This window comes from Carya illinoinensis, chromosome 1 (genome assembly GCF_018687715.1).
Source record: "Carya illinoinensis cultivar Pawnee chromosome 1, C.illinoinensisPawnee_v1, whole genome shotgun sequence".
In the NCBI taxonomy this organism is placed as follows: Eukaryota; Viridiplantae; Streptophyta; class Magnoliopsida; order Fagales; family Juglandaceae; genus Carya; species Carya illinoinensis.
Genome location: NC_056752.1, coordinates 45,811,784 through 45,826,690, shown reverse-complemented (window position 1 = coordinate 45,826,690; position 14,907 = coordinate 45,811,784). Strand labels below are relative to the sequence as shown.

The window sequence follows — 14,907 nt, the reverse complement described above, 5'->3', positions numbered from 1 at the left end:
CCCCCACCCCGTACCCCGTCATGCGGGACGGGGTACCCCGCCCCCGCACACCGGAGGCGGGGGACGGGGTGGATTTTCCCCATCCGCCCCATGCGGGGGCGGGGGGCGGGGGGGGGGGGGCTACCCCGCACCGTATGGTGCGGGTAGCACCCCTACTTCTGATGGTCTTGATGAGCTAAAAATACTTATAAAATGCTGGAAAAAAACCTTCTCAATCTGCTGCTGTTCTGACAATAACTGGCCTTGGGTATTCTTTATTTCTTTTATCCAATTCTTCTTCCTCCTTTGACTTGCACAAGTATGGAAAAACTTAGTGTTTTTATCCCCATGCTGGTACCAGTTCCTCTTCACACATTACTTCCATTTTAGATCTTCTTTCTCCAGTAATACACCCAATTCCTCCTGCAATTTCCTAATCATAACAGTGTTAAGTGGTCCCTCTATCTCTTGTTCTTTTTTGAGTTTCTCGGTTATAAGCCCAATCTCCTTTTCTCCATCATTTCTTTGTGAGCTCCATCTAATAAGCCCCCCACTACACCACTTTAGTTTTTCCTCGACCTCAGCTAAGGACTTGTTTGCACTAAGCATTCTCACCCATGAATCTTTAACTATCTTTCCCCCCTCCTCCTCCAAGGTCCATTTTACCTCAAATCTAAAACATCTCTTTCTGCGTTTTATAGCAACAACCTCATTTCTCATGGTCACCATTATAGGTAAATGGTCTGATTGACTCGTAGTAAGGGTCTCCACCTGACTTTCATAACATAACTCCATCCATCTATTATTTCCTAATGCTCGATCAAGTCTTTCTTTAGTAAAGGATTCATCCGAGTGTTTATTACTCCAAGTAAATTTCAAGCCCCTCCATCCTAGATCATAAAGACCATTCCCTTCCAAACATTGTCTAAAATCTTCCATTTGGCTCTCCGATTTAGGTCTGCCCCCTTCCTTTTCTGCTTGACTAATAATTTCGTTGAAATCCCCAATTACACACCATGCAAGATCATTGGCAGGTTTCAAGATGGATAGCAAGTCCCAAGTGTATTTCCTTCTACTAACCTCAGGGTGTCCATAGAACCCACTTAAAATCCATGGCATTCTTCTCCTTCCAAACAGTACCTTAGCATTTATGTGATGCCGAGAGAAATTAATAATTTCTAGTTCCACCTCCTCCCTCCATAACAATGCCAATCCCCCACTCTTCCCCTTAGGCTCCATTACAAAACAGCCTGTGCACTGCAGTCTCCTTTTAATACTATCAAATTTTCTGGCTACTAATTTAGTCTCCATTAAAAAGACTATGTTGGGTCTCTTCTCCTTTACTAACAGGTAAAGATCTTGAACTGTTCGGGGGTTCCCAAGCCCCCGGTAGTCCCAACTCAATGTTTTCATGATGTTTGGTGGGGCTGTCTAGCAGCCTCCGCCAATAATTCGCTACATTCCTTTCCCTCTCCTTCATCACTCCACTTCCCTTTTTTCAGAGTATTTTCTGCATCCCCACTTCCACCTTCCAACACCATCCCACGTTTACCCCTTACTGCCCTCACCCTATCCACAGGAACCCTTGCCCTCACCCCATCCACATGAGCCACTGCCTCCAGAGCCCTTCTTTTCCATTTTCCACTTTTCACTGGACCATCATCTCCCCTTTCTTCCCTTATCACAATCTGGTTTTTTATTGTTTCTTCTTTCTTTTGAACTGTTTCCATTAGGGGACTAGCAGCAACTAACTCCTTTACTACCACATTCTGCTCCACCATTTCTACCTCAACTCTCTTACAATTTTTTCCAAACACCTGGCCCACCACATTCTGCTCCACCATTTCTACACCCCTTTCAGCACTCTTCACTCCCTTTTCGGTCTCTCCATTATTACCATCATTGCCTAGATCCTTCTCCTCCTTCCCCATTCCCTTACCCGACCCCCTAACCTCCTCTTGAAAAAATTCAGATCTAGAAAAGCCTTCCCACTCCTTCCCTACATTCCCCTCATCCCTGAAGTCACCATAATCATCCACATTTTTAGGAATAAACCTCTCATTCTTCCTTCCCATACCATTATCAGCACGAAGCCATGATCCATATTGCATTTTTTCACCATTATAATCGGCAAGTTTAACCCCCTTCCTACTACATATCTTACCACCATGTGTTATTCACCCACATTTAAAACAAATCTTAGGTAGCTTTTCATATTTCAGTGGGATCCAGTGCTTTTGTCCTAGCAAGTTAACAGTTCTTCCTCTCGCAATAGGCCTCATCAGTATTAGCTCTATTCTAACTCGTAAGAATACTCCCCACCCTGTACCATCCTCCTTGACATCAACATCCAAAACTTCACCCAACGAACCCCCTAATTGCTTGCCAATCTCTCGGTTCATAATAGCAAGAGGCAAATTGTTCAACCTCACCCAAAAAACTTCCTTATCAAAGTTCATCCGCTGAGGGGGAACAAAGGCATCTAATGGTTTCAATACAAATAGCCAGTTATCGAACAGCCAAGGTCTACCTTCCAGAATTCTTAGTTTGTCCTCCTGGTTCTCGAACATTATAACAAACAGGTTAGTTGCAATTTCTTGGAAACCAAATCCCCTTCCTACTCTCCATATCTTTGCCATGGTAGATCTAATAACCTCCTTCCCCACCCTACGTTCAGCCCACAGCCTCCCTACTAGACTCCTAGCTCCTCTTTCCTCAGATAGATCCACACTTGCAGGTTCAAGCTCAATAATGAAATTCTCCTCCTCCGTGAGGCTGAGATGATCCCATTTAGATTCCAATTCCTCCATACCTTCTACTTCCCGATCTCCACAACCTCCCTGCCAGATCATGAAGGGAGACTTTACCTCACTCACTCCAAGAGCAACGAGACAGCTACTCCACCTATTTTCCTCTCAGAGAGAAAAAGTCTCCTTACCGAACCTCATCTTGTATTTGTTATGTGTAATATGTAATGTGGTAAATGATTAGTGGAGGGATGTTTCTATACCTAAAGTAGCCGGACCAACTAGAAGCAACTCTCAAATTTCATAAATGCCTTTTATTAAAAAAAAAAAAAAATCCCTACGTTAAAAATACAAAAAAGTCACTTTTTGCTAATAGTACCCACTTTTAGAACACTCTTAATGGCTATTGTAAAATAGATATTTTTTTAAAATATAAAAGAATGTACTCAAAAGATACCTCTATTAGATTATGTATTTTATTTCTAATATACAGTTGCTACAGTACTTCTTTCATATTTATATAATACTGTTTACATTTGTATAAATTTTCAATTCATTTCTCTTTCTATTTTTTACTCTGTATTCATTTCTTTTTTTATTTTCTATGTTTTACTTTATTTGAAATGAATAAAATATATAAAAAAGTATAATATTTAAATGATATAAAGAAAAAATAGATAGGCTAAAAAATGGTATATTGTAAAAATCAATATATAAAATAGAAAAAAATATATTTTGATGATTATTACGTTTGCCGTACTCCGGTGTTTGGTAATCAAAAATTATCATCTCAAACTCAAAATTCTTATCTCATTATTACACTTTTTCCAAATTCCTATACAAAATATAATAAATAATTCAACTTTTTCAAATCCCAATACAATAATATTACTAAAATTAATATTTTAAACTTTCATCTCAAACTCAAAATTCTCATCTCTACCCCCAAACCTCTAGGAGCGGATTTGTCGTAGAATTGAAATTATTACGTTTCCTTCCATCTCCGGTCTACAAAATGCTGTACGTGCACACAACCCACATACAACTTTTACAGCTTATGATTAAAACATTAGTTTCATTTATTTCGAAGCTATTTAAATTTTATTCTATTTTAAAGGGCCTAAATTCAAGAATCAATAATATTTTAATAGGAATTTGTGTAAAAGTTGTAGGTGAATTTTATGAACGTGTGTATATATATATATCAATGCTCTTAATTTACACCTTAAATTATGAAAATGACTTTATAAATCATCAAACGTTTGATAAATTGAACCATCGATTAAGAGTACTTAATTGATCATGATTAAGATTGAGTAACGTATATATCTTCTTCTTTTTAATCAGTCTTAAAGCTGTTTATATCTTATTATTTGAGAATACCAATTTATAATCCCAATTGCTAATTAATTTAAGTAGTTTAAATTATAAGATTATTAAGAAAGATGATAATTCAAGTATGTAAAATATATTTTCTCTTAAAGATTACGAACATATAAAATGGAAACAGCCAAACGTGGCAATGTTGAGGCCGTTGAATTTGGATCAGTCCTCGAAATTTATACCCTTAGATATCCAGCGCCATTTTTCTTAAATTTGTTCTTCGATCTCTTTCTGTTTAAATGTATGATCAATTATATTGATCTATACAAATTAATTAAGACGCTAGCACAAAAATCTTGTTACGACTTGCGCCTTTGACAAAAGAGCTAATCAAGAATATGAATGAGGGTGCATTATGTGCAAGTATATATAATTAATTCACCAGCCTTCTACAAGTTGTACGTACGTTTCTTACCAATGCCTGTTCATCGAGACAATGACTATATATATATATATATATATAGGAAAATGCTATATCCCCGCTAGGGAATCTTTTCTTTTTTCTTAGTGATTAAGTAAAAATTATTTAATATTATTGTGAATTTTTTATATTTTTTTTAAATATTAAAAAAATGATGTGAAAAAAGAAAATAAAAATAGAAATTTTTTTTTTAATCTAGCAGGAGCCTCCAGCTGTGACCGTAGCACTCTCCATATATATATATATATATATGAAAAAAATTACTCTGTCGCATCATTCTTACCGCTTGATGTGATCATGACACATGGCAGGTTATATGATTAAAAAAAACAAAAAGCTAGAGAAAGGGATGCCTTTGTCCTCGATCTACTGAAGCCAGACACTTGAAACCAAACTAACGTGAGCAATACAAACATTAACACCACCAACAATAACACTACCATAACCTCCAAATATGCCTCTCAATATGAAAAGGCAGCCGTTGGGAACCCAATAAGCTACCCAGATCTAGATTACAAGCCACCCTTGAAAACTTTCGCAAGCTTATAATAGATTAAACATCGAGCGTCGAAGGTTGAGCAATCAAACACCTACATTATGACCATTAGCAAACTCCAATTTAAAAGTTTATGAGTGACATGAGAGAGTCCAATCTATTTTCTGAGACTGAGAGGCATTGACTTACTAAAATGGAGAACCTAAAATCATGTATAAGAGCAAGAGGCTAAAGCTTGAGAGCAAAACCCAAACAAGAAAGCTGATTGTTGGAGTGCGATAAGATACTTGACAATCAAATAAGGGAGTACCCAAATAACAGCATCCCACAAGTAAACTAGGAACACTTTTCTCACCGCATTAAGCCATTTGCATGATCTCTGAGTGATGCCAAGTTCACCAGCAGCAATAGCTAGAGGAGTGAATTGGTTTGGACATTGATTTCGGTAGCTTGGGGACGAGGATTCTATTTCTCTATTTTTTTCCTTTTTTGTTTTAATTTTTTATCACTTTAACACGTGGCATGGCCACATGAAGCGTTAGGAACCAGCGGTACAAATGAGGCGGGCCGGTAGCAGCTCTCATATATAAATATATATATATACATATATATATAGTAATTCTATGTATAATAAACGACGCATACTTTTTTTGAAAATAGTATGGTCTTTTATTAAAAATTAAATATTTTTTATATAGATCTTATATTTTATTTTATTTTTTAAAGTGATTATGCAGTAATTATATAATTTACATTTACAAATATTTTTTCTATATATATATATTCTATTGCATCACCCATTTACATGTTGGCAATGTCTTGATTTTTTTAATAAAAATTTACTTTGTTATTATTCTTTTTTCTCTTTTTTATTTTTATAGGAGTACGATATTAAAGTTGGCTTAGAATTTTCCAATATTAAGTTGTGTTTAGATGTTGAGCTGAATTAAGTTAATTTAATATAAAAGTTAAAAGTTAAATAAAATATTGTTAAAAAATTATTTGATAATATTATTATTATTTTAAAATTTTAAAAAATAAATTATTTATTATATTTTATGTTAAAATTTAAAAAAATTATAATAATTAAATAAGATGAATTGAAATAAATTATTTCGATCTATCCCATCATGGCGACTTTGTGGCTATAAAATCTGAACCTTTGTGATTTGTAGGTTTGGATATTGTCTCTTGTGTCATTTCCAGACAGTCTAAGAGCATTGGCATTGGCTTCATCAAAAGCCAAGCCAAATGTATAAAATGATGAATATGTGTAAATCAAAGCTGCATTGGATTCATCAAATAAGAAATGGGGAGTTTTGAGCTACAGTAAATCTATAGTTTCCTTCAAATTTGAAGGGTTACTATACACTCATCAACCAATTATTTTACTACATTTTAATTCCCAACTGTTGTACTTTATTTTTCCTCTCTCATTTTTTTTTCCCTCCAACCTTAGTTTCATTTCAATTTTGGATTTATGGTCAGCCCCAAGTATAAAATTAAATTATTAATGTACCTATAGTTGGTTTAATTGCTAAAAATGAAAAAAATATATATATTATTATTAAAAAAATAATATTATATTATTATTTTGATGAATTCAATAGCTAATCCAATGTGGGATTATGGATAGGAAGGTTTTAGATTTATGGAAAACTTGTACTTTTCATCAAATTTTGAAGATAATTTTGATGAAACCAATATGAATGCTCTAAGACTTTGTTAAATACTTCTCGTCATATTTTTCACATTTGTAATTGGATAACATCGCTTAGTCAAAATTAAAGGAAACTTTTAGTTAATATGAGATAAATTTGGTTTTGGTTATTCCAATCTCCACATTAGAATAGTTATTTTTTTATTATATAATAATAAAATAATGTTAGATAAATTTAATTTTAACTATTCTATTTATATCAAATTCTCACGTTAGATTATTCATTTATTCATTATATAATAAAATAATATTATTTAAAAAAATATTTAATTTTATAATTATTAATTTATTTAATTTTATAATTCTACCTATTATATGTGAATTAGTAATCATATTCTAGTTAAATTAATACTCATTCATATGAAGTAGATAAAATTTTGTAACGTACCAAAAGGAGATTAAATATGTATTTGATGAGAAAGAGGAAAGAAAAATAATTAATAAAATATAAATTTGGTCTATTAACCTTCAAATTTGGGAAATATTTTAAAAATTACTGTAGGTAAAGTCTAATTTGATCTACAATCCTTCAGAGATGAAGTAAACTGTAGAGATATCATCCGATTATAAATGAATATTTGCAACTCCACTTTTTCTCTTTCCACTTTGTTTCTTTCTCATGCATTTCTCCTCTTTCTCTCCCCTACAATTTATTAACTTTATTTCTCCTCTTGATTAGTCTTAGTTGTGATTTTATTTTTTTAAGAAAAATAAAAGTATGAAAATGAAAATGTGGAGAGTTGGAGATTATGAAAATAAAAATAAAAATAAAAAGTGTAGAGTTGGGTATTATAAAAAAAGTAGTCATAGTTGTGATTTTATTTTATTTTATTTGTTGGGGAGAGTTGGAGATTATGAAAATGAAAATAAAAAAGTATTTAAAGAAATAAAAAAAAAATTGTATTAAAAAATATATTTAAAAATAATAATATTTTATTATTATAGAGAATTGAATGACTAATCTAATGTGAAGTTTAAATTTTGAGTCATTAATTGAAGCTAAAAAGTTACATATTAGCTAAATTTTAACTCAGTGATAATTCATCTAAAAATTCTATTACTATTTATTATTTTTATATAGTTTTTATTATTTTTAATTATCATTTGATATTTTATTATTATTTTTATTACTATTTATATAATATGTGAAATTATCTCACTTTAAGACATCCATCTGCAATAGAAGTGAGCCCACATGTCAGCGCTACTAGCTGGCGCTTATCAATTTCCTGCGGCCTGCCCGCAGCGATGCTTCAGAAAGAAAGGGAGCCGGCGCAAATACATGGTGAATTTCCAGCTAACAAACATGAGATATTTAAAATATTTTTGGCAACGTTTGAATAATTTGTATGTCATCAACTATCTCATTTAGGCATCCAAATCAAATTATATAAATAATAATGAAATAGTTTGAATTAAAATATTTTATTAAATTTTAAAAAATGAGAGAGAAAATATTAAATAAAAATTTTATAAAATAAAAAAATTGTTTGGATATAATGAAATTTTATTAAAAAAATAGTATTATTTTTTGTATTTTGTTTAAAATTTTTTAAAAATTTATAATGATTAAATAAAAATTGAGATTTTGGAATTAAAAAATATTTTATATTTAAAAAATATTTGAGAAAGAAAATAACTAAAAATACTTAACAATTGTATTATGCAACGGATCAAAAGTCAACAAGCACGTCATCGAGTCTCAAGGGGGCATAGATGAGTAAGGGGGAGGGTCACCCGCACGTGTAGGTCACTTTTTTATTTTATTTTTATATATAATTGAAGAAGAGGGGTTTTGAAAATTTTAAAAATTTTAAAAATTTTGAAATTATGTCAACAGATCACAGGCATTTGTCGTACGTGTGGGTCACTTTAAGGAAAGGGAAACCCCCAACAAGCAGATAAACCAAAGATGTTGAGGCCGTGAAACAAGAAGCGTTGATGTGAAATCCGATGGACTAAAATTTTCTGTTTTCTTTTCTTTACCGAGTTTCCAATATGATGGACCAGTCTTAGGATGGTCAAGCGTGAGATCAAGACTAAAATAAACTACTAAAGTCGTAAGCTTTGACTATGGCAAACTCGCCAAGACCACAACAACGTTGACCACGTGTTACATATGCTTCGACGAGTCCCTATATATACTAACCAATCCCGGCTCCAGAAGACCGTTACAGTACTAATTTAACTTCTACAACCGGTATTTGAAATCCCCGGGAAAACCAAAGCTAGAGAAAATAAGAATGATGGACCTGTTTTTCCCACAGGATTTTCAGAGTGACATGTTCTGGTCCGAGGCTTTTGAGGCTCCGCCGGTGAGCCGAAGCGCTTTTGTGGCGTACACAGAGAGCCCCAGAATTGGATTTGGGGCAGCGAATTCAGGTAGTGGGCCGAATCCCGGGAACGTGAACAAGAGAATGATGAAATTCTTGACGAGGAGTTGGCATCCGAGAATTGAAATCCAGGAGCACGAGAAAGAACGAGGTTTTCGGCACATGATGAACGAGCGGATGAGGAGGGAGAAGCAAAGGCAAAGTTACATGGCCCTGCATTCCATGTTGCCTTTTGGAACCAAGGTGTGCGGATTTTTCTGCAAGTGGGTGTGGTTTTCTTAGTCAAAATGATCTTGTTAGTCATGAATCTATTCTTTCTATATTTTGTATGCAGAGTGATAAGAAATCCATTATTCAAATGGCGTCCAAGGAAATTCAAGAGCTGAACGGGTTTGTGGAGGAGTTGAAAAGGAAAAACTTGGAGGTTGAAGCAAGTTTGGCGTCGGTGAATGGGGACAGACCAGGGGTAGCCAAGATTAGACTAAGTGTGCCCAATCGTGCATCTGGGATTGATTCTATGGTGGAAGTTCTTAAATGCGTAAAAACATTGGGACTGGAAACCAGAACCATCAGGTCGAATTTCTCTGCTCAGGAGTTCTCAACTGAACTGGAGATTGAAACCGAGGTACTCCTCCCTCTCTCCCTCGATTGATCGCATGTTGTTCTTTTATTTTTCTTTTGAGATAGATAAGGACATGGACGATCCAAGTGTTAGTAGTTTTGGAAACTGTTTCGATCCTCATGAGCTATTTGTGGTACTCGCAGTTAAAGATATTTGAAAACTTCCCCAAAACATTTCGCGAATCATGCACTATTTTAGGTACTCGTTAACTTGGAAGCAAACTGACCTTTTTAAGGCGAACTTGGTCTACGCATTTAATGAACTCCAATGTTCAAGCATCTAAATCTTTGGAACTTCACACCGACGTAAAACCAAAGGGAAAAAAAGGCGTATTAATCTCTTAAGACTTTGTAGAGTAACCCAAGAGAGCATTTCAAATTTGCAAAAAAAAAAAAAAAATTGTAGTAATTTTTTAATCAAACATTTCAATTTGAGTCTCAAATTATTTACATGTGTATAATGGTAATTTTTTTCCCCTAGGAAAGGCCCGTTCAAGCAAAGGTGAAACTTGAGATGATTGGGAATGACTTTAATTGAGAATAATAGTTTAAGACTTTTAAGAACGAATTACCTAAACGTGTAGAAGATTCCGATACTAGGAAATTTCCTATCTGTTGTGTTGGGTGGACTAACTTCGTACGTGTAGGTTCTTACTGACTTGAAAATTGAAAGTAGGAATATGGGCACGTGTTTAATTTACATGCTTTCAGTTTAATAATACTACATGCTGGTGGTTTGTTTGAAAGACTAGAGAGTGAGAATATTGCACGTGGGGTTTAACTGTTATATTTTACTAAATCTAATACTCTCTTTCGATGTTGGAAAAGATGGGAGCTGCCGAGGCGGAAAAGGCTATAAAGAGAGCACTACATCTACATGAAATGGAGAGGAAACAACTGCACCATTTCGACGAAGGTCGCAGAAGCTAAAGAAAATAAAGGGCGTCAAAGAATTCCACACGTTCCCCTCTCAAAAGACAAACAAAAAAAGTAACAATTTATAACCGTCGGATGTAGGTCTTGTTATAATATATCATATGATATTAGTTAAAAAGTATTAGGAGGAGCGTGACAGTTTGACGGTCATTTGGCAGGTTATTATTGGCTTGAAAATGTAGTAGCTGTTGATTTTTATGAGATTTTGAATTGACCAAGAATTTAGAAGCCTGTTTAGCTCTTAAGCATACCCATTAATTTGACTATCGAATTGAGCACGAGGATATTACTTTTAAAAGGAGCATCATCAATGGATTGAGAAATACTTTAGCCACGCAGTTTATTATTATAAAAACTGAGAAAAGTAACAAACGCTACAAGATTGAATGATCTCACGAACACGCTTGGGAAAATGAAAAATCCAAATATATGTCTTGACTAATGCGGAATTTTCTAATCAGACCCACAATCCGCAGCCCTCACCACACAGGGCCAAGACAATTTTTTCTTTTTTTCTTTTTTTGTTTGAGCAAGAAAAGATTTGAAGGATGACACGACACAAAGAAAGGAGGATTGAAAAATACAAATGAAAGAAAATATATCTTGGAACACCCCTTGATAGATAGAAGATAGACAGATGAATTTGCGTTTCCATTCGTTATCATCATTATTCTTAGACCCGTTGTATAATCACAATCATTTGAACAAATAAATATGAATCACAGCACCGCATTTCTTTGCGTACTCTAATTGTCATATACTTATATAAACCATATTATAAGCTGTAACTGCTTACGCATGGAGCAAGCGAAGTGATAAAATTCACGTGCAGCCTACAAACCTTGCTCTGGGGATACACATGAGAAGTGTGCCAAAATAACAAACCAGAAAATTATTATCTGCGATATTTTTTAAAGCGCACACAAAAATAAAACATTCGAAATAAATACTAAAAACATGACCTCCGGAACATTAAATAAAGCACCAGCTTTTCCGACTATAAACTGAAGTTGCTCGTCTAATTAAGTTCAACAAAACATGGAAACGATGAAACGCAGATGGAGTAACCTACAAATTTGGTCTAACATAGAGGTTTTTGGAAAATAAGACGAAAAATATAGCTCAGGTGTCGATTTCACTTAAGAGGAATGAACCTTGATGAATGGGTGGCACCAATACCAGGTCTACCATGCTTGACAGGCTTGTAGCTGATTGAGAATTCGGCCAGGTAATGCCCAATCATTTCAGGCTTGATTTCAACCTGATTGAAGGTCTTGCCATTGTAGACCCCAATGATACTTCCTATCATTTCAGGAACTATGATCATGTTGCGGAGGTGGGTTCGGACAGGTTCTGGCTTCTCACCAGGTGGGGCCTCCCTTTTCTGATTCAAAACATCATGAAAAATGGTATTTAAGCCATTATAGTTTCACAAAAAGCACAAGCATGCTCTATTAAAATTCTACCAACCTATCGCATTTATATTATGTCAAATACCATCAAAGAATACTTTGGAAAAAATAAAAAAACAAAATTTATAAATAATTAACAGGAGCTAATTGGTTTTCACTAGTCTCCCACCAGCACATTGTAGTCAGCAAGGCAAGCATAGATTAATGTAGTGGATAACAGAAAAGGAAAAGAAAGCAGTCCTTTTTAATGATGTCGGAGCAATGAGAAAAAAGTTGCACTCCTCGCATAAGACCAAGCATTTGACATCTTATATTCCAAAAGGACTAATCAATGATACAATTGGAGCCCGATTGAAACATTATAAAAAGCAATAACTTCTCATTCCCAAACATCGTGGGATCCCATACACAACATACTCTTATCTTTATCTTATGAGGTATTACAATTTCCCCCCTTAAATTCTCAACGTCCTCGTCAGGCCCATCCTTCGTAGGTGGCACAGCTCAAGTCCCATATTTTTAATTAAGATAGGATTTGATACCATTTGTAACACCCTAATGAAAGGTCAAAACCACATGACTTATACTCCAAAAGGACTAGTCAATAATAAAATTGGAACCCCATTGAAACATTATAAAAAGTAAAAACTTCTCCTTCCCAAACAATGTGAGATCCCATATACCAGCTACTCTTATCCTTATCATATGGGGTATCACAATTATATACTTTGACAACAAGGTGCAATTAAATACCTAATAGGTAGGATTCACTTCCAATTGTGAACTCTCCCTCATCAAGCCCCCAACAGTTTCTCCTTCTCTAAGGCCTCAACGATGGAACTTACAATCACCCTGTATGGCAATTACCACAACTTGCAGTGCAGAAATTCTATGAAGAAGGCCAAGGTAATCTAATTTTCCAATCCCCACAAAGTGACATATTTCACATAAATTTTATGAAAACTACCACAATAATTTCCAAAACGCATCTTTGAGAAGAAAACTTCAGACATTATCATCACAAGCAACCCATATCATGCCCATCAAATTATATATTCACTCCCAGCTAGTAGTTTTTAACTACAGCTTTCTTAGAAAGGGCTAATGTCTTCCACTAGGTAACAATGCCTTTTGTTGCCAACCAACACTTCCTATTCCGACATCCTCTTGACCTTATGCCATTCCTTGCAAGTCTATGAAGGCAGAATGCAAGATCTCATCCCATGGAGTAACTCGCTCTTCAATTACATAAACATGCATTGTCATTCCTCCAAAATAAATATTATAATATGATGACACTTTTATTCATCAAATACTAGCAGCTGCAACTCCAAGGAGAAAACCCACGCACAGCTGATCGAGACTTCAGAAAAAAAAAATACCACAAGTCCAACCAAATCAAATAATAGCATAATGTTAACCAAACCATCCCATTGCTAAACTTCAGAACAGAACGAAAAAGAATAACCATTAACAGCATAGAATATATATGCTAAAAAACCCCCTAATGTAGAATATACCTAAAAAAAACAAGTATCACACTTCGATTTAGCGAATACTCCGAAAACTCAATAAGAGACGCATCCACATACAAAAATACTGTAGAATATACCTCCAAAAACCAAGTATCACACTTTGATTTATCGTATACTGAGAAAACTCATTAAGAGACGCATCCACAGACAAAAATACTGTAGAATATACCTCAAAAACACAAGTATCACACTTTGATTTATCGTATGCTCCGAAAGCTCATTAAGAGACGCGTCCACAGACAAAACAAACAAGCACACTACCATTTAAGTTCAAACATCTATTGTGCCACCACAAACCACTCCATATTCGGCATGGCTTTTATAAACAACAAAATAGTCAAGAAAAATTACCGCCTTGCGAAGCTTCTTGATCAAGGCCATTGGCTTCCGCTTCAATCCCCTCTGAAACCTATAACACCACAAGCAACAAGCAAAAATTAGACCCGTTCGCCACCGTAACACAAAAACACCCAAAATTGAACAAAAATAAGAATAATACCCCAGATCATTAATGAAAACTATAAAATATACCTTCTGCGAGCACGGGCATGGAAAAGCTTGACGAGCTCATCGGTAGACATGTCGAGGAGAGCGTCCAAATCAACTCCTCTGAAGCTAAACTTCTTAAACGTCCTTTTCTTCGGCTGCCCTGCCGCCGCCACATCGGTCTCAACGTCAGCCTGAAAAATAACCAGATAAACTGAGATCCAGCGATAGAGAGAAAGAGATTAGATTGAATGAGAAAGAATAGAATCGAGAATAACCATCGTTGGAGTTTGAACTAGAGAAACCCTTATCCGAGAGAAGCTTCGGTGGGAACTGTGGCCGCTAGGGTTTATGGCTTATGCAGAAGAGAGAGCCTTGCAGATGGTTACCTATATATATCGAGAAGTTGGGGAGTGTAGCCCTATGTTGAGAGCGTGAAATCTTTGCGCATAAGGACCTATAATTGTGTGGAATTGATTTTAAGGCCATTTAAAATCTTAAAAAGAAAAATGTTTGATCTACTGTACAAAATAGTTTACTAGATTTAATATAATCCATTGTATAAGAAGATTATTTTATTATAAAATAACTATAACCTATTATTTTAAATTTTATTAGTGTATAAATTTTCTTATATAAAATTTGTGTATAGACATTAACGATTCTCATGATAATCAAAATCGATCTGATTTTTATTTTAATATTTACAATACTTATTTGTATTAAACCGGATTGGTAGATATATATTATATGTAAAATATTTTTTATATGATTTTGTATATTATATATAATTTTTGACGTTATATTGTATATATTATATGTTAATTACCTGTATTTA

The 14,907-nt window shown here is 34.4% G+C and overlaps 3 protein-coding genes across 3 annotated transcripts; 1 reads left to right on the top strand and 2 right to left on the bottom strand.

Annotated features, from left to right (window-relative positions):
- Nucleotides 1–2,156: 2,156 nt before the first annotated feature.
- LOC122300437 (uncharacterized protein At4g02000-like) lies at nt 2,157–2,789 on the bottom strand. Its single transcript, XM_043111101.1, has one exon. The coding sequence runs from the start codon at nt 2,787–2,789 to the stop codon at nt 2,157–2,159; it is 633 nt and encodes a 210-aa protein (XP_042967035.1).
- Nucleotides 2,790–8,922: 6,133 nt separating this feature from the next.
- LOC122277584 (transcription factor bHLH92-like) lies at nt 8,923–10,857 on the top strand. Its single transcript, XM_043087624.1, has 3 exons — nt 8,923–9,322; nt 9,414–9,704; nt 10,529–10,857. The coding sequence occupies exons 1-3, from the start codon at nt 8,990–8,992 to the stop codon at nt 10,628–10,630; spliced, it is 726 nt and encodes a 241-aa protein (XP_042943558.1). The 5' UTR covers nt 8,923–8,989; the 3' UTR covers nt 10,631–10,857.
- A 751-nt stretch (nt 10,858–11,608) lies between these two features.
- On the bottom strand, nt 11,609–14,509 carry LOC122277591 (40S ribosomal protein S15-4). Its single transcript, XM_043087637.1, has 4 exons — nt 14,348–14,509; nt 14,115–14,263; nt 13,935–13,992; nt 11,609–12,020 (listed from the first exon to the last, which is right to left on the bottom strand). The coding sequence occupies exons 1-4, from the start codon at nt 14,348–14,350 to the stop codon at nt 11,772–11,774; spliced, it is 459 nt and encodes a 152-aa protein (XP_042943571.1). The 5' UTR covers nt 14,351–14,509; the 3' UTR covers nt 11,609–11,771.
- Between the last annotated feature and the right edge of the window lie 398 nt (nt 14,510–14,907).

Bases quoted from the DNA above. Each gene is read 5' to 3' on its own strand.
- LOC122277584 (XM_043087624.1), top strand. From the start codon at position 8,990: ATGATGGACCTGTTTTTCCCACAGGATTTTCAGAGTGACATGTTCTGG. The intron at 9,323-9,413 runs GTGTGCGGATTT...TTTTGTATGCAG, and splicing joins TGTTGCCTTTTGGAACCAAG to AGTGATAAGAAATCCATTAT. The intron at 9,705-10,528 runs GTACTCCTCCCT...ATGTTGGAAAAG, and splicing joins AACTGGAGATTGAAACCGAG to ATGGGAGCTGCCGAGGCGGA.
- LOC122300437 (XM_043111101.1), bottom strand. From the start codon at position 2,789: ATGGAGGAATTGGAATCTAAATGGGATCATCTCAGCCTCACGGAGGAG.
- LOC122277591 (XM_043087637.1), bottom strand. The intron at 13,993-14,114 runs GTATATTTTATA...GTGGTGTTATAG, and splicing joins CATGCCCGTGCTCGCAGAAG to GTTTCAGAGGGGATTGAAGC. The intron at 12,021-13,934 runs GTAATTTTTCTT...GTTTTGAATCAG, and splicing joins TCAAGAAGCTTCGCAAGGCG to AAAAGGGAGGCCCCACCTGG.